Genomic DNA, 22,946 nt, shown 5'->3' with positions numbered 1-22,946 from the left:
CTATCTGATTGACTTAGCAGTGGGCAACCTTTCTTCTTTGGAGGAAGGAAAAGTTTATAAAATTACATTTAAAAATTACTATTTATTAAAAGTATTAAAAACAAATAGTATTTATTAAAAATACTATTTAAAATTACATATAAAAAACTATAAAAATCTTTAAAAGCAAAATTTATTTTGCTCTATGATTTCAGGTAATGTAATTTTAATTTAGAAAACAACAAAAATTGTAATGAAATGATCATTTAATAAACATTGATGTGTATTGAAAAGCAAACAATATTGCATATTTCAAATTCTTTTTAACAAAACTGCTTAGTTTTATTTGTTTTACAGAAGTAGTTTCAAGCTAAAAAATATGTAACCATCTAAAACTTCTACTTGATGGGCAAAACATTGCCCACCCTTAAATTAAAAATTTGACTAAAAATAAGTCAGACTAAACTAGTTTAATTGAAGTAGTAAAATAACAAAAATACCACTTAACATTCTTTTTCTAATAATGTACTGTACATAAAATATTTTGAATTAACATAGTTTAGTGTCTACATTTTTAGTTAAACCCTAAACATTTATATTAAAACGTAATTAGCCAACTCACGTTTTATTAAAAACCAAGTATGGCTATATAGAATTTTTTATTTAGTTTACTTGAGTTTTTATCTCGTGCAATATTTATCTGTAAAAACTTAAAGTCTTCTACTATTTACTACAACAAATTACTAACAAAAAATCTGGTTATGCGCTTTCTCCATGACCGTACTCCAGAAAAGAAGACAGCATTAATTGCTTCCTGAGAAACCTATAAAAATAAAATTATAACTTAGATTTAAGACTTAAGTTTAACAAACTTATTATTCTCATCACATTTGGCAATATGCAACTGGAAATAAGAAAAAAAGGTCATCTTTGAACTAATCTTCAAGATTAATATATCAGAAAGCCGAAGTTCTAATTTTTTTGGAGCTTCAAACGAAATTTCAAAAGTTCATCTACAACTTACAACTGAAGTTATGAAAATTGTTGCAAGGTCATTTTCAAAGGTTTTTCCAAGTGTTCTACCTGATCCAAACGCTAGATCTGGCCATTACTTGCAAAAATCTGCATCTTACCAGAATTTTATTTGAAAAAAAGCTGATCTGGAACTTTAATCTAAATTTACCTTCAACCACATCCAAATAGAACCATTTTAAATCAAGATCCAGCCAAAACTGGATACAAAAATTTTTTCAAATAAAATTTCAGTTAGATCCTTAACTTGGCCAAGTTGTGGCCAGATCCAACCTGATCTATAAACACTAGTTTTTGCTTAAATAATATTTAGATAATCTAAAAAATAAAATTCCACTCTGAAAAAATAAAAAATAATGGATTCCTCTAAACAAAAATATTTTTCCTTTTTACATAGTTTTCAAAAAATTTATCAAAGTTTTACTTACAAAATCTAAACTAGTATTTTAATTAAAATTGTAATACTTCATACAAATAAAAAATAATTTCTATGTATTTTTTACACCTTTTTGGTCCTTAAACTGGTAATCATTTAAAGTTTGTGATAAAACAACAAATGCAGACTCTATAAATGTATGAATAAATGAGAACTTTTTATATTCTTTGTATATGTTAATAATATTAAAAGCTGATAGACCACATATGATGTTTCTTTTATATAAAAACAGATTTTTTTCTAAAATTTCAGGTATAACGTTTTATATAATAAGAGTGTACTTTTTGGTTAAGAAGCTTAATATTTCTTCACACTTAATAAACATCAAAAATTTCTTATAAAATAAAAATCAAAAATGTAGTTTAACATGTCTTTTTTTTTAGTTTTAAAATAATAAACAATAAACTTCACCACATGACCAACAACAGCAGCAGCATCCAAGGCAACCTACGGCCTGTTTCATCCTTATAAAGACTCATCAGGCAGGTATAGTTGCGAGAAACTGCTGTTGAGGTCTAACCAAGTGGGCTAAAGTACATAGTATCAAAGTGACCTTTTGGGGTAAAGTTTTAGTTTAAAAAGTTTTTTAAATTGCACTTAGCAAAATCATTTAAGAAAGCTACTATTTTAAGGTTGTTTATTTCTGTTTTTAGAGAAATAATTTATTTAGTTTGAAAAAATCAATAGATATAATCTTAGTTTAGACTGTTATTTAATGTGTTGGAAAATTTACAATTATTCATATTTAAAAAAAACAATTTTTTCAGTAGCTCTTAAACTTTCATAGCTCTGTTGTTTTGCGTTTACTTGTTAACATATAGAAACATATGTTGATTTAATAAAGAAAGAGTATTGTGAAATTTAATTTTTATTTTTCAAAATAAAATTATTTTAAACTCTACAGTAACCTCTATTTACGCACATTGTGTCCACAGAAAAAATGCGTAAAGATACGGGAGATCGGAAAGATACGAGAGGTACCAAATATACTTACTATAATGGCTGTTTTTTGATATTGCTTCTAATTAAAAGCAAACTGGGGGCTTTCCCACTTTTAACAATTTGTTTACTTTACTAATAAATATGAAAACAAAAGATAAAACTATACATATATTAAAAGAAAGATTTAAATTTATATAAAACAATAATACTTGTAGAAAATTTTTACTTATTTTAATAATAAGTAGATTTTATCTTTATTTATATGTGACTTATTTGTTTACAACTAAGAAATGGTGTAGTGATATATTAAAATTTGTTTCTATATCCTTTTACAAAAATATGCATTTGGTGCTGTAATGGGATTTCTTCTTTTGAACAAAAGTATAAGAATTTATCTGTCATTATTAACAAAATTTCTGATATACTGAAGTATAACTTAATGTTTATCAACTATTCAAGGAACATAAGTTTACAAAGTCTAAAGAAATATAGAAAAAGTCTAAAGAAATAGAGAAGTATTTTAGCAATTAAAAACATTTTTTAAATTTGAAATATACCATAAACCTATTTTGTGCAGTATTGAAAAAAGTTAAAATTTTTAATTTTTTGAATTTTTAGAATTCTAAAATGCGTAACTAAACGAGAGTGCATAAGGTCACGAGTGCGTAAAGATGCGAGAGGTTACTGTAATTACATTTTAACAACCCATTGTAGTAGGGTATCAACTTGTTTTAGAATATATAAAAGAAGACAACCTTTGAAGTATTCTATACCTTAAATATTATATGAATGTAACAACAAAGAAATAAAGAAAATCAACATACAATTTGATTCAAGTTCAACTTTGTCATCAACAACAAAACTAAAAAAAAATTTAAAATATTTATAAAATACATCAAAATGACTTTTATTTGAATGTAAAAAACTTGATGTTAGAGTTTAAATTTTAGTTAAAAAATGTTTAAGTGCTTTAAGAAAAGTTTTTAGTACTTCGAAATAATTTTTAATATAAAAAATATCATAAATAAATCACAGTGGGCCAGTAACTTGACATAGGGCTTGACATAGGGAAAAACAATATCCAGAAAGCTAAGATTCTTAACTCAGTTAGAGCTTCAAACAAAATTTTCGTTTACAACATAAGATATCCCAGTTAGCAAGGCAATTCGAAGGGATTTTGCACAGATCAAAATGTTATTGTTTTATTAATAAAAACCAAACCTGTAAACCTAAATGAAACTACTTTTTGCAATAAGTACACATCTTATTTATTGTTTATATTGTTAAAAAGTGTTGTAAAGTTTGTTTAATAATTTTAATTAGTAGTTTTATAAAAAGTTTCTGTTTCAATGAAGAAAAAAAAATGCTAATCTAGTAAAGCTTGGAAATTAAGATAGTTTTTGGACAATTCTGCTATATATTATATATATAAAGAATTAAGTTATTTAACTTAATAATTTAATTTTTTTCACACTGAGCCCACCGTGTGAAACTCAAGTCCTTTGAATTTTACATCTTTAAATAAACCTTTTTATAGAATTAAGTATTATATATTATTATATATATATTAAGGTGATTATTCAAACTTGAACACCTTCTTCAGAGCCTACTTGAAGGGCTTTTAAATAATTTATTGGAAAAATACAATTTTAAAAATACTAGTAAATACGTTTCTTAAAGCTAAAAGCTTTAATCATTAGCTAGTTACATATATCTATATTTATTTATTTATCTAATTATATAAAAACAATAGTTTAGACAGCTGTTTTGTACACGAAATATAAAACTTCATGTACTCCTCAGTAAGCTACAGTTTATTACAATAGTAATCAGAAATTTAGATTTTGAAATTTTTTATAATAATTATGACGTAGTAATGATACAGTTAGCTTAATTTGAAAAATACACTGTAGTTGTTAATTTATACATTTTGGAAAGTTTTGAAAAGGTTATTTTAGAAAAATGCTTAAAACTATTAGAAATATATTTTTAACTGTTAGAAAAATGTTTAAAACTACTCGTGTTTGCGGCTTAAATTTTACTCTGTTTTCATTTTTAGTCGGTTTTAATTTTGCTAAAAAAATATTTTTGGTAAAGAATGCATATGTTTTGTCTTTTGCTTTTCCTGTTTAGTGTTATGTTGTTATCTGATTTATCAAGTACTATTTTTTATATGTTACAGAGTTAGCAGCCGAATTTAGTATTTAATTTTGTCCTGTTTAATATTTCGAATTTAATTTTGCAGTCTGTAGTGTTATCTTTTAAATTCCATATGTAGTTTTGTTGTGTGTTTTTTGTTAGTATTGTTGAATGATGATTTATGGTTTCTGTATCTTTGTTTGTAAGTGTTACCTGTGGATCCTAAATACTGGTTTGTTGTTTTATTTGATGTTTTTGTTGCTTTATATATAATATTTGACACTAGGCATTGGTTGTTTAAAGGGCAAGGTTCTTTACTGCAATTGCAAAATTTATCTTTTATGATGCTTTTATCGTCTATACTGTTTTTTTAGGTTTAATATTTTATTGTTGTGTGCTTTTACTTTACTTCTGAATTTACTTGTACAACTGTATCATATTTTAATTATGTTGCGGTTGAATATTTTATTGTATGGATGGTTTTTGTCAATTGATGTGGTTATCAGATTTAAGAATTGTTTACATTTAGACTAAATGGTGCGTTTGAAATATTATGTCTCTTTTTCTTTGTCTTTTATTTCTTTTTGGTAAAGTGGTCTTATTGTATTTTAAGGTGTCTTTATTATAGGCTGAATTTAATGCATTTTAGTGTTCACTTTTTACATTGTTAAAGGATTCTTTGTTGTTAGATAGTTTTATTAGTCTTCTGTTTATTGTTTCAGGTACTTGTTTTAGTGTTTGTGAGGGGTGATTGCAGTTGTAGTTGATGTAAAAAATTGGTGAGTTTGGTTTGTTGTGGGGTTGGTAACTTGAGTTTAATATATTGAAGGATACATCTAAAAAATTTATTTGGAAAAATGCGGATTCTGTTATTAACTTAAAGCCGTTTTGTTTAAATAATTTAATTAAATATTTAGCAGTGTTTTCAGCTGATCTCGGTGATTTGCTTCTTATTATCTCTAGTCCGTCATCTCTATAAAATCCAAATTCATTATCTATAAAATTCTCACTTTTTTTGATTAAATTTAGTAAAAATAACCCTTATTAAATAGCAGATTTCTGTTCCGTTAAATGATCCCATACTTTCCAAAATGAATAAATTAACAACTACTATGTATTTTTCAAATTCAGTTAACTGTACAATACACTGTATCATTACTACATCATAGTTATAATAAAAAAAATTGAAAATCTAAATTTATTTTTACTATTGTAATAAACTGTAGCTTACTGAGGAGTACATGAAGTTTTATATTTCATGTACAAAACAGCTGTCTAAACTATTGTTTTTATAATTAGATAAACATTTAGCTCCAATTCAATTTTTCAAGCACTATCGACGAGAACTTTTTATAAACTCTGTAATATATATATATTTATAAATATATATTCTTTTTTTCAAAGCTACATTTAGTAAATTTCAATTAAGCTGTAAAACTTTGGTGAGGTAATCCATAAAATATAGTTTCTAACTTTTTAGACATTTTTAGCCACTATATTCTTCAAAAATACGCTATTAAACTTGTTTTTAAACTTTTATTGCTTAATCTTATTAGAATAAGTTCATTTTTATAATCACAACTTTATAATAAGTATCTACTAAATATTTAAGTAGCCTTTAAAACCCAAAAAAAAACAACATGAGTTCAACTTGTTTTATTTTAAGTTAAATAAATAAAAAAAAGTATATATACACAAAAAACATTTTTAGAAGTTACTATATAAAGTAAGATAACTTATGTTTTAAAAATAATTTCTCACTAAGTTTGTAAGGCTAAATAGGAATAATTTTTTCCTACATAAAAAAAACTATCTAATGATACAAAATTTTACTCCATATATCAATTTCAGTACGATTCAGGCCAACTGTGTAAATATAACTTGAATCATAACAAATATTCTAAATTTAAAACTTACTTGAACATCAACTCCTTCTGGAGTTACTGCAAATGAAAAAGCAACAGCAGCATGTGCTTCTGCCATAATTGATACTATGTATGTTTAGATTTAGTGAAGAGTAGTGTACATTAAAATTTTTATTAAGTTCTTTTAGTCTATAAAATTTAAAATAGTTAGCATAAGACAAATTAAACTATTAAAACTATATTGAGGGCAATAGGAAAAGTTCAACATTTTTTTAATTAAGACTGACTTCTATTTGAAAGTTTAAAGTACATACTACAAAATTTTTTAAGAGAATCTAAAATAAAATCAATTAAAACTTGTGAATTACAACCAGTCTTGTAAAAAAAAATCAATACAACTAACTATATGGAATCAAAAATTTTCAAGGACTATTTTCTCAAAATTCTTAGAAAACTAAAACAAAAACTATTTCCTTCTTCATTTTTAAAGCAACATACTTCAATTTTTCAGGATATATTTCTTTCAATATTACAAACAACTTAAAGGAAGCAAATTTTTGAAAAAAAAAATTAACATAAAATAAAAAAACCTGTTTCCTACAAGTTTATTGAAAACTTGTTAAAGATTATTCTGAAAAAGTTATAAATTAATTGATCAAAAACTGAAGGAGGATATAGATAATTAGTGAAATAATCTAATTTAGCCTTTTTTAGTTTGTGCCTCTCATGAAGAACTTATTTAACCCTCTAGCTTTGATCGCTTATATCTCAAAAGTTACTTCAAATTTTGTTAAGCAGTAAAAAATAACTAGTAGCTTAATTAACTATGTAAACACAACACTAAACTTCAATAAAATTTTATTAAATATATATTGGAATGCTAAAATAAATAATAACTGTTCAAAATATAGATTTAATTGTTTGCTAACAAAAGATCAAAGTTAAACAAGTTCACTGGAATACAAATAAAAACAAATTATACAGTAATCTTCTTTTATTGTACCAACATATGTTTCTGTGTTAACAAATCAACTTACTTCAACTGGGTTCTGTAAAAAAAATAATTACTGTAATGTAAGAATAGAAGCATATAATGAAGTAGGTGCATACATGTTTTGTAGAAATTATTTTATTTTAATTTTAATGAAAACATGTAAACACCTACTTTATTCTATGCTTCTATTCGTACATTACAGTAATTATTTTTTTACAGAACCCAGTTGAAGTGTGTTGATTCGTTAACACACAGAAACATATGTTTGTACAATAGAGGAAAGTTACTGTATTATTTGTTTTTATTAATATAAATTTATTTATAACACTTTTTTCATTTTATATAACAGAGTTTCACTATAGAAGTGTTCTTGCCACAGATCATCAATACTAAAATGCATACAAAAAGTGCTTAATCAAATAGGCTAACTGTTCAACATGTTTTTAGACTTTATAAAGGATTTTTCTATAAATTTTTTACTTTGAAGGCTTTGGAAATTAAGGAATTTTGTAAATTTGAACTGACACAATATGACAATTTGCTATTTTGACCCTATAAAAACTGACTTAGCCTGTTATTTTTCCACTTATTCCAAAAAAACCTGACTTAGCCTGAACTTTAGCAACCCTAACAATAGATTTTAATGAAATGTTAGTTTTAATGTTTATTTATTTAATAATGTATAACTTGTAAGCAAAATAAAATAGAATTACTATATTTGTACAATGAAGAACATGTCATGGTGTTTACAGGATTGCATTTCTTTTGGGAAAAAAGGCCAGCCTGTTCAATTAAGCAAGCCTTGGTAGGCCTGAGTTAAAATAGAAAACAAAGAAAATAGAAAGAAAAGAGCCAAATTGTGCAAAAAATAATCAAGCTTAAAAATCTAAAAATACCAACATAGTGACTTGAAAAAAACTCAGTGCTTGAGAAAAAAAAATAGTTTAAAGTAACTGGTGTGTGATTTAGAAAATATATCTTAACTAGTCAGAGTTTTACAAAAAAAACAACTAAGCTTTAGTTTTTCTAAAATTTCAAATTAGATTGAATTATTCTGAGTAGCATAAGTGTGTGGCAACTATGTATTTATATAAGGAACTGTACCTTTACCCTTAACCCACCTTACCCAAAAATTTTAGGTAATTACCTAGCATGATGTCTCACCTATATTGAACTGAAATTTTATTTTATTTGATGTCTATTTTAACAATAATTTTAAGCTAAAAATGACATGTTATAAATGCATATTTAATAGATATAAAACTTATTTATCATAAAAAAATAAAACTTGAATATTCAATTGCTTTTATTTTACAATATAAATCAATTATATCAATATAATATTTTACATCAACTACAGTACTGTAAAATTAAATCAATTAAATGTTAAAGTTTTATTAGTTTAAAATTAAATAAATTTAATTCTATTTATGTATTAATAAAGCTTGTTTAAAAATAACTAAGACTTAACATATTAGGCTTTAAGCATAGATTTTTAGCATAAAATTATGGTTAATATAGACATTAGATATAATGTAATTTCAGTTCGATATTAGTGCAACATTGTGCTAGGTAATTACAAAATTCTAATTTATACCCTCAAACCAGACCCATCTTTTTCAAATACATAAAAAATAAATCAAAAATTAAGTTCTATTATATTAAATGTAAAATAAGAATAAGTAAAATACAAGCTAATCAGAGGCGTTTTTGATCTTCAGCTGACATCAAATAAACAGTAAAAAACTTGTTTACTTCCTAATTGCAAAAATTATAGTTATAACATTAAGTTTGAGAAAATTTTAGAACTATGACGCAACTATAAACTTCTTACTTAGTTATAAAATTTTAACTAATCAACTTTTTGTAGTAAAACATTAATTTTAACTTCAAATTTTAAATTTTACAACCAAAACAATGATTCACTAGTTTAAGCAAGATCTAACAGATGTTAATAATATCTTTTCAAACAGAAACTGTTAAATATAATCTTATAGATATCATTCTCCTTTCTAATAAATTAAGAATTTCTATTTGTTATCTTAAATATTTTAAGTACACAAAAACATTAATTTCCGCTTTAATAAATATACTTCTCAACCAAAACTAGCCGGATAAGCAAATAACCAGATAAGTGAGGAAGCACTGTACTACAATTAATTATTAATATATATATAAATTTATTTATTTACAAAATATATCAAAACAGACTTTATCTTTTTAGCTTATTTGGTAGGGCTTATAAATATTTGGGTAATTACCTAGAATGATGTCACACCATTATCAAGCTGAAATTATAATGTAATTGATGTATTTTTTGACCATAATTTTAGGCTAATAATTTTTTAAGCCTAATATGTTCAATCTAAAAAGAAACTTTGTTTTAAACAAGCTTCATAAATAAATTTAAGAAAAAATTTTAGTTTTATAAAATAAAATATTGGATTAATTTTATTTAACAATATTGAAATCAATATAAATTATTGTATTGATATAATTGCTTTATATTGTAAAACAAAACCAGTTAAGTATTTATAAATGATGAATATTTAGCCTAAAATTATGGTTTAAAAGAACATCAAATATAATATAACTTCAGCTTGATATTGGTGCAACATCATCCTTGGTAATTAAAACTTAATTGAAATTGATTTAAAACTATAATAAAGTTATAATTTTAAGTTTAAAAAATATATATTGTATAGTAATAATCAAGTGTAGGCTTAAAAATAAAATCTAACTGAAATATTTCTGACAAAAATGGCAAAAAGTTGTTGAAAATTATTTCAATCACAAAATATTCAAAGTTTGTAAAGTTTTACTTAGTTAGTAAGAAATAGACAATTTTTATATTGTGAAATTACATACATATAATTACTACTAGTGTTTTTTTAAATTTGTAGGTCAATTTTGTTACTAGGTTCAAAGTACAAACTTAAAGTTTGAACAGTGAACATAAAACATCTGTTAAGTTCCAGAGAAAAAAATACAACAAAATATAATTTTTAGTTTTAAGTCTCACATATATTTTTCTTTTAAACTATCAAAAACTTTTGTTTTTTTAACCAACATTTATGCTAAAAATCATTTTGATTTACTTTACAAGTATGTTTATGTATGGTCTTGTAGTTGATTTTTATATTATTTCTCTTCTTAAAAAACTGTTATAAATGCGACCTTGCTTCATTAGTGTTTTATTTTTTCTATTGTTTGATATATGACAGCAAAACATAATTTTTTACTATATTTACTTAACATAAGTTATTTATACTAAGTTTTCAATAGGTGTCATATTTAGAAGTTTACTAACATTAGGGTCCAATGATTAGACAATAAATTAGCTGCAAAAAATCATATTAAGTGCTTATTCGTTTTCTTCGCTAATCCAGCTGGATCCAGTCGAGAAAAATATTTATTAAATTTAGCTCAAATCAATGTTTTTCTACTAATACATGTCTAGTTTAATTTTTATAATTAAGCAAGCAGTTTATAGTTACGTCATATTTTTAACACTTCTTTTAAACGTTATTATATTTCTCGCGATTAGTAAATAAAAACGTAGTTTATTATTTATTTGCAAGCTTTTAATTTGTTTATTTTTCTTCTGTTTAAATTCTTTGGTTCGTTCAACGAATTGTTTTAACAGATAAATTACTGTACGTTTTATTGTATACATGCATAACATTAAAGAGGTAGAATATTATTTTAAAAAAAAGTGATATTTTCTTATTATCTTGCCGAAGACTAATCCAGCCATAACTACAAAAAAAGCTCGCCCATCATAGGCGGGATTAGTAAGAATGCACCGTATTAATGAATAATTTTTTTTATTTTCTGGACTTCACCACTATAGCTGTTTTGAGTAGGTGTAAAAAATACATAAAGGAACAATTTTAAACGAAGGAAAACTATTGCGTAAAGGGTCACTTTTGCATGGGTCGAAACTCTTTTTTACTCTTCTTTTTAGAATCACTGTTACCACTATCCCTTGGTTGGTAACTTATTTATCTTCTTCTTTTTAAAATTTTCTTTTTTTTTTTTTAATATAGTTCTTACTTTTTGCCCAAAGTCGGTTTTTTATTGGCTTTACTTTTTATTTTTACTATTACTGTTACCCCTAGGCCCTTACCCTTGGTCGATATTATTTAATTTTTTTTTTTACTTTCATGCAAAGTTATCTATCGTAGAAAAGTGTCTTCTTGGATAATTGACCCTGTTGTTTTATATGGTTCTAATACTTTTATATTTGTTTTAAATGTATCTGTTAAGTAACTATATGTGTATTTTTGTCTTGTTTTTGATATTTTATTTTGCTTCTTTTTCATTGTGAAAGTTTAAAAGCTATTTCAATACAATTTAAATTTTTTTTTTTACAATTAAGAATTATATTGTTTAATAATGCCATAAATAAAATAACTACTAATAAAAGTTGAAAATGTTTTAAATAATTAACTTGTAAAATAAGTATTTAAAAACTAAGTCAAACGACCTGCAATGGTAGTAAACTATCATTTTTTAGTTTTTATTTTGTACTAAAGAAGGAAATTTAAATAATCTTGGAAATAAATTAAAAAATGATACATAATAAATTGCGATTAACTGTGTTGCTAATTTTATGGATATGTCAGTATAACTTATTGCAAAAAAAACTCTTTTTAGTTCTTTTCTACAAAAATGAAGCGGCCTGCAAAAGTTAAACAAACCCTGCCTGTTGTGAACAACTTAATAAAAAGTTCTACCTGGCTGTCAGATCTAGCTTAATAAAAAGAAAAATTACCCAACTCTGTTAAAATTGTTTATTAAACAAAAACGAAAAACTGCTCAAAATTTTTTAGTTCAAGGACCTGGATACGCAAAAAGACCTCTCGGTCATCGAGTTGCATACCCAATTCAATCAAATATATAATGAACTACAAATGAAAAAAAAAAGAAAATAACTTTACAGTCTAAATTTAGAAGATTCTAAAAATCTAGACTCTAAAACGAGAAACTCTATCTAAAATGAGACTATTGAACTTTACAACACTAAATATATATTTTTAAAAAAAAAAAATATACGAGCATAAAGTTAATTATATAGACAAATTTTTTTTTTTTTTTTTTTAAACATAAAACTTTAATATCAATTATTTTCCTTATCTTAAAAGCTATCTAATTTTTTTTTTTTATTTTAGAGAACGCACCTTTGTCTTTAATTAAAAAAAAAATATTTGGTTTGGGGTTGGAATAACTTTATGGGGTCCCTCCTAAAATAAAGGTATTTTTTTGGTTTTTTTCATTATTACTGTTTTAGAACCAAAAATAAATATTTTTTTCTTATTTTGTTTTTATTTCCCCTTATTTTGCATGTTATTTAAACTCTTAAATGTTTATTTTAAAAATAATGTTAATATCTTTTACGATTTGGCCCTAAATCTAAATGATGTATATTACACTATCATTTGCCTTGGCCATTTCCTAGATAAAAAGTTGATAAAAGGAAAAAAAAAAATAATAAGAATGTGAATTACAACAAATTCAATTAAATTATTTTAGTTGATTTAGATTTGTTGTAATTCACATTTTTATTAATTTTTTTTTTCTTTTATCAATTTTTTATCTAGGAAATGACCAAGGCAAATGATAGTGTATTATACATCATTTTGATTTAGGGCCAAATCGTGAAAGATATTAACATTATTTATAAAATAAACATTTAAGAGTTTAAATAACATGCAAAATAAGGGGAAATAAAAACAAAACAAAAAAAAATATTTATTTTTGGTTCTAAAAAAGTAATGATGAAAAAAAACAAAAAAAACCTTTATTTTAGGAGGGACCCCATAAAATAATTCCAACCCCAAACCAAATATTTTTTTTTTAAATCAAAGACAAAGATGCGTTCTCTAAAACAAAAAAAAATTTTAAATAGCTTTTAAGATAAGGAAAATAATTGATGTTAAAGTTTTATGTTTTTTAAAAAAGTAACAAATTTGCCTATAAAATTAACTTTATGCTCGTAAAAAATATTTTATCAAAAAAAAAATTGTACACACATATATTTAACGTTATATACTATTGTTTATTGAACGATAAAAAAGCGCTCAAAAAGTTTGGTCTTAGGACCTGGTGTACAAAAGAACCTTTTAGTTATCGAGTCGTAAACCACATGCTTATAAAGTTTCTTACGAGCTATTACACATTGTTTTTTTAATCATTTAAATATTTTAATCTTTAATGATAAAATAATCAGTTAAACGAAAAGAAAAATGAAAGAAAATATAAAACTAAATGAAAATTAACTGAATTTTGTGTTCAATAATGCACTATGAATCTTTTTAGTAACATAAGAACTAAAAAAATATATAACTTTAAATTAATTTTTAAATGAATATAAACAACACTAATAATAAACGTGTGAATACTTGAATATAGGTTACAACATCTTTAAAAAAGTAAAATGTAAAATAATGAAATATTTTTACGAAAACGATCTATAAGTATTTTATGCTAAAAAGGTAATTTTTATTTTTTTAATAATTTAACATTTAACTTGAACAGTAAAATCAATTTTACATTTGAATAGTTAAATAAGCTATTGTGAGATTTTATAAAGAATTTTAAAGAAGTGATTTTTACAATAACTGAACTTAACTTTTACAAATGAGTACACATAAAATATATATTGAACTCTACGTCAAAAGGTAAAGTTTTTATCAGAAATTTATTAAATTAACCTTAAAATTTATCAATAAGTATTTCTTTTTATCAAACAATTTAACCTTTTATATAATTTAATAATAAGAAAAAAAGTAATAAATAAATTAGAAGTTTTTTTTAAGTATGTTTTAGAATTTAGACTCTACTATCTACTTATTTCAACCTATTAAAAAATTAGCTTAAATAATTTAAAGCTATAACATTAATAAAAATAAAAAACAATAAGTACATAAAATAAAGCTGCAATAGTCAAAAAAAACAGCAAAATAAAGCTGTATCCATAACTTTTTTTTAATACTGAATAAAAAGTACATTATCTATCCTTTTAATTAAAATTGTCAGTTTTTACAGTCTTGAATAAATGTCTAAATATTTTAACTGTACGAAAACAATTATGTAAAAAACCACAAAAAATACTTAACATAGGAAATAAGTATTTTCATTGAAAAAAATAAAATAAAATAGATAAGATAAAAAAAACACTAATAACATAAAATAAGTCAACCTATTACTAATTTTAAATTTTATCAGTGATATCAGCTCATGATTTAAATATTTAACTTTCTTTGTTTTCTGGCAAAAATGTATTTAGAGACTAATAATTTTATTTACACAGATAAAATGTAGACTAAGAAGTTGTTTACTAATACACTAACAAATTACAAACAGAAAAAAAAATATAGTAACCTCTCGCTTATATACATTGTGTCCACAAAAAAAATGCGTAAAGATACGAGAGATCGTAAAGATACGAGAGATACTAAATATACTTACTACAATGGCTGTTTTTTGATACTACTTTTAGTTAAAAGCAGACTGGGGACTTTACCACTTTTAACAATTTGTTTACTTTATTTATGAATATGAAAACAAAAGATAAAACTATAAATAAATTAAAAAAAAGGATTTAAGTTTATATAAAATAATAATACTTATAGAAAAATTTTACTAATTTCAATAATAAGTAGATTTGATCTTTATTTATTTGTGACTTATTTTATACTTAACATTTATATTCTATTCTCTTTTAGCAAATTCATAAATAATTTAATATAAATAATTTAATATAATTAAGCTTTAGTTTACAATTAAGAAATTCTTAATTATAAATTTGCTGTGCAAAGCAAGTGTTACAGAAGAGGAACTTAAACTAAAAAAAAAAAACGTCAAATGAAAATTAGTAATATGTTTACTAAAAAACAATTGAGATTTGTGTTGTGTGTAAGCTCTATATTTATTAAGTATCACTGCTACTTTTTGCTAGGAAGTTTCATTAGGTTTCTTTTCTAGATGTTTATTCATGTATAGGGTAAGAGTGATGTTTTGTTCATTTGTGTTATAAACTCTCATTATTTCATTACTATCATTATTTAACACAGTCATATTTCTTTCAGAATCTCTTATTGCTAACAAAATTTCTGATATACTGAAGTGTATCTAAATGTTTATCAACTGTCAAGGAATATAAGTTTACAAAGTTTATAGAAATAGAGAGCTTAATTAGCATTTAAAATCATAATTTAAATAAAAAATATACAATAAGCCTAATTTGTGCAATATTAATAAAAAAAAATTTTTTTTTTTTAATTTCTTAGAATTCTTTAATGCGTAACTAAACAAGAGTGCGTAAAGATACGAGAGGTTACAGTATTACAACTTCTACAAACTAGACTGAACCAATGCTATTGAAACTCAGTTAATATATTCAAAAAAATATAAATACCTACTCAGATGAAAAATAAATACTAACCTAATGTTTATAAACAATTAAATGAATAAAAAGTTTCTGTTCATCTTATGTAGACTCTATTGAATTAGTAGATCATTTAATAAATTATCCTTTAGTTCAACTTGGAACCTTCCAAGATGGCTTTGGTCTTTTAACTTAATAGGTAGGTCTGTCCAAAGTTAATAATGGTGTACTAAAAGTCCTTGCACTTAATTTCAGATTAAAAACTAATACCACAAAACCATTGTTCTATTTAAAAATAGAATACAACTTAGAGTTACTTTTCGTCATAGTATCTTTAGAAAAAATGTTAAAATTTTTCACATTTTTTTTTTAATAAGCAGAAAAAGGCAATAGGTACAATGCGTGAGAAGGACAAATTCAGAGATTGTTAATCTTTTGATGGTGACCGAATCTAGAGTTTATTATGCTATAAAACTATTTAAGAAATTAAGTATATTTGAAGACCACGTTTTTTCAAACGTAGCAGATAATTAAAGCTGTTTAGAAAAGGGTAAGAAGGAACCAAAGAGAACTGTAAGGTAAATGGGATGCAGCTAACGCATCAATGTGCTACTTAACTTGCTGTAAGGTGCTTACTTACGTAAAAAGATTGGCCTCGTTCAGTAAGACAGCGTTAGTTGTAAATACTTTAGTTCACAAGTAACTTCAAATGTATTTTGACGTAAACTATAAATTTGTACATCTATAAAATAGCGGAATTAACTTTTAAGTTCTGTAATATGACTAACCTAACGTTACAGACTAAAAATAACATACAAGTCTATGAGAAAAACCATCTAAGATGGTCACAAACTACTTTTATACAAAACTTGATAAATACAATACCTAACGCCTGTCAAAAACAAAAAAATTAATCACAGAGCAAAGCTTTTTCTTAGAGATCGAAAAGCTAGCATTAAACGGAGAGCGAAATTTTATCTTTTTATCAAAATTTTTTTAACTTCAAGCCTCTTTTAACAATAAGAATAAAAGAGTAAACAAAGAATGTTAACAAAGACGCTTCCATGAGAAGAGACTATGGCGGACAGGCTGATCTCGTAATCATGGAAGTCACTTCTAGTTTTAGTTTAACAAACATTTCAAAGGTCAATTTTACATCTTTTAACAACAATAGCACCATAAAAAACCTCAATAAAACTAAAAACTGGAAAAAACATCAGCTTTGTAATTTTTAAGTAAAGAGATATGGCCTCCTGCATCGACTGTTTCATAACTAGTATATTTTTAACAAGGTAAAAAGCATAAATCTCACCTGTTGTTTTTCTAAGTGTTGATGCTTTTAGCTTAAAATGGAGTAGAATGAGTTAAAAAAAACTCCTAAAACTTCTGCGTGTCTTGAATAACTTTGAAGAAAAAAAAATTCTTATCATAAAGGGAGGATAACAAACATAAAATTAATAACTTAATATTTTCTTAGATTTATCTATGGTATATAATCAGTTTTTGTTTTGTATTTTTTATTGTTATTTATATTTTTTTCCCAGTCGGCTTGAAATTACACTTATACGATTCAGTTTGAAACGACCAATTTGCTTTAATAATTCCGCTTTAGCAACATTATTTTGTACGAATAATCTTCTTGTTTAAAACAATTTTAATATGCAAAAAATAATAAAATACTGTGAGTTTTAAAGAAGTAAAAGTGTTTTTTATATAACTTATCGAAAATGCTACTCCTTGTTAATAAACTTCTACTTAAATAAGAATTGAAAGTTTTTTGTAATAAACGAAAGATCTCTTGCTCAGTATTTTTGTTTTAAAGAATTAAGACTTATTTTTCATTGGTTTTAAACCAATTTAAAATTCTTAAATTACCAAAAGCTGTCCAATTTATATCTAAGAAATACAGCTACCTGAGTACCATTAATCCTAAATCTTAATAAAAAACTTTTTTTTATTCCAGTAACTTTATCTTTCGCACGTTGCTTGTGGTTGGTCTGATGGACCAGGTTGGCTACGGCGCGAAGAGTGTGAGTCAACACCCCTTTTGTTAATCCCTCTGTTTATATTACGTTGGTTACAGCGAGTTTCGGGGTTGATGACCTTGTTTAAAGTATGATGTATGTTCTCTTTTGAGAACATACTATCCTTTTTGGTGGGCTTGGATCTGTTACTCATTGTGCTATACCAAGAGTTAGGTGTGGCCCACTAGTTTATTTTAAATTACTTAAAGTTGGTTTGTAATTTACAGAGATTTATAAGAGTACCAAAAGCTGCTTGCTAATTTAATTAATTATCAACAACAAAGCTTATTTATTCAATTTTATGTAAAACCAAATTACAGATAATTTCAATATAATTAAGTATTAACACCAAAGTTTATTTATTCAAATTTATGCAAAACCAAAGTAAAATTGACTTCAATTTAATTTTATTAACAGCAAAGTTTATTTATTCAAATTTATACAAAACCAAAGTAAAATTAACTTCAATTTAATTTTATTAACACCAAAGTTTATTTATTCAAATTATGCAAAACCAAAGTAAAATTAACTTCAATTTAACTATATTAGAAATATAAATAAAAACAAATTATACAGTAATCTTCCTTTATTCTACCAACATATGTTTCTGTGTGTCAACGAATCAACACACTTCAACTGGGTTGTTAATAGGAAAGATAACTCTAGCAAACTAATATAAATAATATAAATTTTATTAGCAAACAATTAAAACTATATTTTGAACAGTTATTAGAAATATATCAATTTAAGAGACAGAACTAAAAATAAGAGATTAATAACAATACTCACAATTTAGCACATAGAAAAGTCAAGCTTGAGCTGCCACAACATCTAATAATTTATTTATAAGGCGGCAATTTAGAAAGTAAACAAATTAAAAAAAACCCTAATTAGAGAAAACTCTTTTGCTGAATTTAATTTATAGCCAGAGGCGTTACATTTTCCCCTCTTATTAAATATTTTTAGAATTTTAACTTGGGTTTTTTTAGATAAACATTAGTTTTAAGGTGTTAAACGTTTGTTAAACTGAAAAAAACTTTAAATATAGTCAAGGTGAAAACCATTATACACTAGAGCACTCAACTTAGAGATATATAAGCATGCAACATAAGTTTATAACTTTCTTTTTGTAATTTACATGTAATAATCAGAAATAATTTTTTAAGAGATACTTATGATCATCAACTTTATGTGCTAGAAGGTACTTGCATATAACAACATTTATGAGCTAATTCAAAATCTGGATTTAAACACTCTACTAGCTATTTTTAAAGTAAAATTAAAACTATAAGTATTTAAATGTAGTAAATGCTTAAGACACTTTTTAAGTGTGGTAAAAATGCTTTTTTTAACAAAATAAAAAAGAAATTCTAAAGAAATTGTAAAGAAAAGACTTTTTTTAAATATAAATTTACAAATTCCTAATTACAATCATGAGTCAAAAATTTTTTAAAAGTCAATGTTTACCGTTCATGATGATGGTTCCTTACTCTTCCAATGAAGGTTGAGGCTCGGCCTCTTCTTACTCGCCTTCTCCTCCTCTTCTCTGGTTGCTCCAGCTGCGGCCGCTCTTCTTGTAGTGGTTCCCCCGGAACTCTGGCGGGAAGTTTGGCTCCACTGACGTCCTTCTCCGCGAATTAATCGCTGGCGACCTGGCGTTGTTCACCATCGTCATCAACGCCAACGGATTCGAGGGTCTGCTTGACATCATCAGCAGACGGGTTGGCATTGCCCCCATGGCATCCAAAGGTGTGCTGCCATGTATGCATTTCCAGACGAATCGACATCGTCACTAAAATTCTGCTGTTCGTAGTGGCAGCCTGTTCTTATTAGAATGGTTCATTCTGAAGTCTCTGGGGTGTGGCAGTTCGACATACCCCACCAAACTAGATGAGTGAAAGTTACTGAGCCATGATTTTTACAATTTGCTTGGCAAGCTTTCCCAGTGCATTTTCGAATGAATAATGAGCATTTAATATTGTCCACAAAGTTCACCATTACATGTTGTCATACACACAAAAAAAGTGAATATTAGAAAAGCTTAGATTTAAAAATTAACAGAAACATGCTTTTTAAATTTAAAACTATAAAGTTTTTAAAACAATAGAAACCATCAAACTGTAGATAGCAGGTTTTCTTAAAAAGTTTTTTTGTGTTTGAAAAAAAAAAAAAGTTTCATTAAACAGGAGACAATCAAAACTCAATGCAATATAGAAAATTTTAGATTTTTATATAGAATATCACACAGTACCTATTTTAGCTAAGATAATTACAAAAAAAAAATACATGTCTATAAGATACTAATTTTTAATGGTTGTACAAATAAATATAAAATCAAAAACCCCATTATTTTTAAAATTAAAAAAATCTTAAAGTTAAGTCATTTAACAGTAATATAAAAAATGCAAGCAGCTTCTAGGTGTTGTACAAATAATCAGTGAAAATCAACTGTTGCTTATTTGAATAAGCCCCTAAGTAGTATTCATCTAAAAAGTACCAAATATCTTTTTTTGCTTGTACAAAAAAGGAAGAAATCTTGGAGTTTACCAATCAGAACCAACGGTTCTCCATTGTAGCAGTTGTCAACCAGTTTTGTAATTTCCTAGTTTTCGTCGCTACTGCTTCCTTCCTGGCAGTTAATTACTTTATCCCAGTTAATCACTTTTTTCCTTTTCCTTAAATTATATCTGTTTTCGGGCTTGCTAAACTCAACTACTTTTTTCAGTGTTTGGGCTGTTTCAATCAAGTCAGGTTCACTTTGTTGCAAGAGAGCCACAGAGTTCCTGTCGATCCTTTCTGGTGTGATTATCTCCTCTTCTATTTCCATGGACTCGTCTTCTGAGACTTCGTCTTCAGAGTCGGAGTACCACATTTCCTCATAGTCTGGATCCGTTTCGTACCTACCCATGTACATCGTTGCCGCTCGCGGTGGTCTGCTAAGAGCGTCTGCCACCACATTATCTGTGCCTTTAACATGGATGACGGTCGGGTTGTATTCTTGTATTCTTTGGAGATGACGTTGCACGTAGGGGGATTGATCTGTCAACTCCTTCTTTAATGCGTTAAAAAGGGCCATATTGTCAGATCTTATTATTAGTTGTCGCCCATAGATTCGACTGTGGAAATGCTTAATGGCCATAACTAAACCTGTTAGTTCTTTGTAGTATGTACAACGTGCTCGTTTGTTTTCCGGAATGCTTCTTGAAAAGAAAGCAAGAGGTACCATCACATTTTTATCGTTTAGTTGTTCTAGTGAGGCACCTGTGTGGGTGTCCGAGGCATCAGAGAACAAAATGAGAGGTTTACCCTGGTCTTCAAACGACAGGGTGGCTGCGTTAGCTAATGCTGTCTTTGTGTCCTCAAACGCTTTGATATGAGAATCGTCTAACTTCAAGATGGTTCGGTTGGTCTTTTTTGGTCCCCCTGATATTGCGCTTAAGGGTGCTAAGATCTCTGCTAAACCAACAATAAAGGAATGGTAGTAGTTCGCCATCCCAAGAAACCTCTTTAGATCTTTGCACGTAATGGGTACGGGATACTCTTTAATGGCCGCTACTTTTGAGGCTTGTACATTGATCCCCTCTACGCCGATCACGTGCCCGAGAAATTCTAATTTCGACTTAGCAAAGGTAGTCTTTTTTACATTCAAGAAGAGTCCGTATTTTGACAGGGTTTCAAATACTTTTCTCACATGATAGACATGCTCCTCTTCCGTGTAAGAATGTATCAATATGTCGTCAAGATAGACATAAGTGAAGTCTTCGCATTCCCTCAGCAAGGCCTCCATTACCTGCTGAAATTTCATCGGTGCGTTTTTCAAACCAAAAACGCACCGATTCGGAATGAAAAATGAATTGGGAATGAATAGTGTCGTAAAAAAATTGAACGAACTAAATACATCCAAATTGTAACATTTAGGGCGTTAAAGCTTTATTTTGCAAAATTGATTCTAAAGGAAGCTGTAGCTTTAAAAATCAAAATCATACAATTTTATGTTACAAAAATTTGCATAACTTGTTGTTACTATTGACTACGTTAATGTTTGATTTTCAAAACAGTATAAGTGTTTTTGAGTTAAATGGTGATTTTTTATACTTATTTTTAATGAAGGGTAGGACTTTTTAACTTTTTATGGGTAGTTTTAAGTATTTGGTACTTTTAATTGCCTCAATTTTGCAAAAAAAAGTACCCAATGTTTGATGATGTCATTAACTTTACTTTCGGTAGTTATTAAGGTTAAACTTTGTAAAAAAAATAAATTTGCTGTCTAGGCCTATGATAAATTTACTTTGTTTATTTTTCTAAATATAAAAATAATTGTATCTGAAATAAAACAATACTAAACATTTCACTATGTTAACAAAATTAAGGAAATATAATTTTCAACCTTGATATTTTTTGTGTAAGTTACAATTTTAAATTCAACCACAAATTAAGCTATTGACTTTGAAAATTTTTCTTTTATAAATTATTGATGACTTTAAGTTATCATATTTTATAAAAATGTTATTATTTTACATGTGGAAGTAGTTTAAAAATTACAATTTTTTTGATGTTTTTTTTTAAATATAGGATTTTTTTCAAATTTTTTAATTTCAAAAGTTCAAGTTTTTTCCAAGTTTTGTTTAAGCTGTCAAGTTCCTGGATTCCAGGTGTTTTGGCAACACTGCTCAAATTTTAAGAAAGTATTCTTTTCAATATTTAAAAAATAGTAAAAGATGACAATTAAAACCTACTGTACTCTTCTTTTTTAATGTTTTATATCAAAAATTTGTTTTGGTATAAAAAATCTGTATAAAGATACTTGTAGTTTAGATTAAATTTCATAAAGTGACATCAACTTGTAATAAAAGTGATCTACACCCTCCCTGTACCCAATGTGGCTCCTAAACTTTTTTTGAAACTTCTTTCAATTTTTCAAAATTTAATATATTTTTTTAAATTCAAGCCTTATTTACTTTTCTAGACAAAATAAGTGATCAGAATTTCAAGTCATTTTAGGATTTTATATAACATTCTAAGATTCCCATAAGCATTTAGGTTTGATACTACCCTGTTAACTTTATTTCAAACTATAAAAAGGTAGCTTTTATTGAAGTACATAACTCATGTATAATTAGTTCAAAATTTTTTATGAATTAAA

The 22,946-nt window shown here is 25.9% G+C and overlaps 1 protein-coding gene across 3 annotated transcripts in view; it reads right to left on the bottom strand.

The window, feature by feature from the left end:
- Window positions 1-6,584, bottom strand: part of LOC145835445 (carnitine O-palmitoyltransferase 1, liver isoform-like) — a 42,661-nt gene extending 36,077 nt beyond the window's left edge. For all 3 annotated transcript variants that reach the window (XM_082943037.1, XM_082943039.1, XM_082943038.1), the window contains exons 1-2: window positions 6,446-6,584; window positions 728-802 (exon numbers count right to left, since the gene is read on the bottom strand). In XM_082943037.1, coding sequence (XP_082799163.1) covers window positions 728-802; window positions 6,446-6,511 — 141 coding nt within the window. In that variant the 5' untranslated portion in view covers window positions 6,512-6,584. The remainder of the gene's footprint in view (window positions 1-727; window positions 803-6,445) is intronic.
- Between the last annotated feature and the right edge of the window lie 16,362 nt (window positions 6,585-22,946).

Source organism: Thalia democratica, chromosome 5, assembly GCF_965202585.1.
Source record: "Thalia democratica chromosome 5, ktThaDemo2.hap1.1, whole genome shotgun sequence".
NCBI classification, from domain to species: domain Eukaryota; kingdom Metazoa; phylum Chordata; class Thaliacea; order Salpida; family Salpidae; genus Thalia; species Thalia democratica.
The sequence above is the reverse complement of the archived record's forward strand: the minus strand, read 5'-3'. Positions and strand labels throughout refer to the sequence as shown.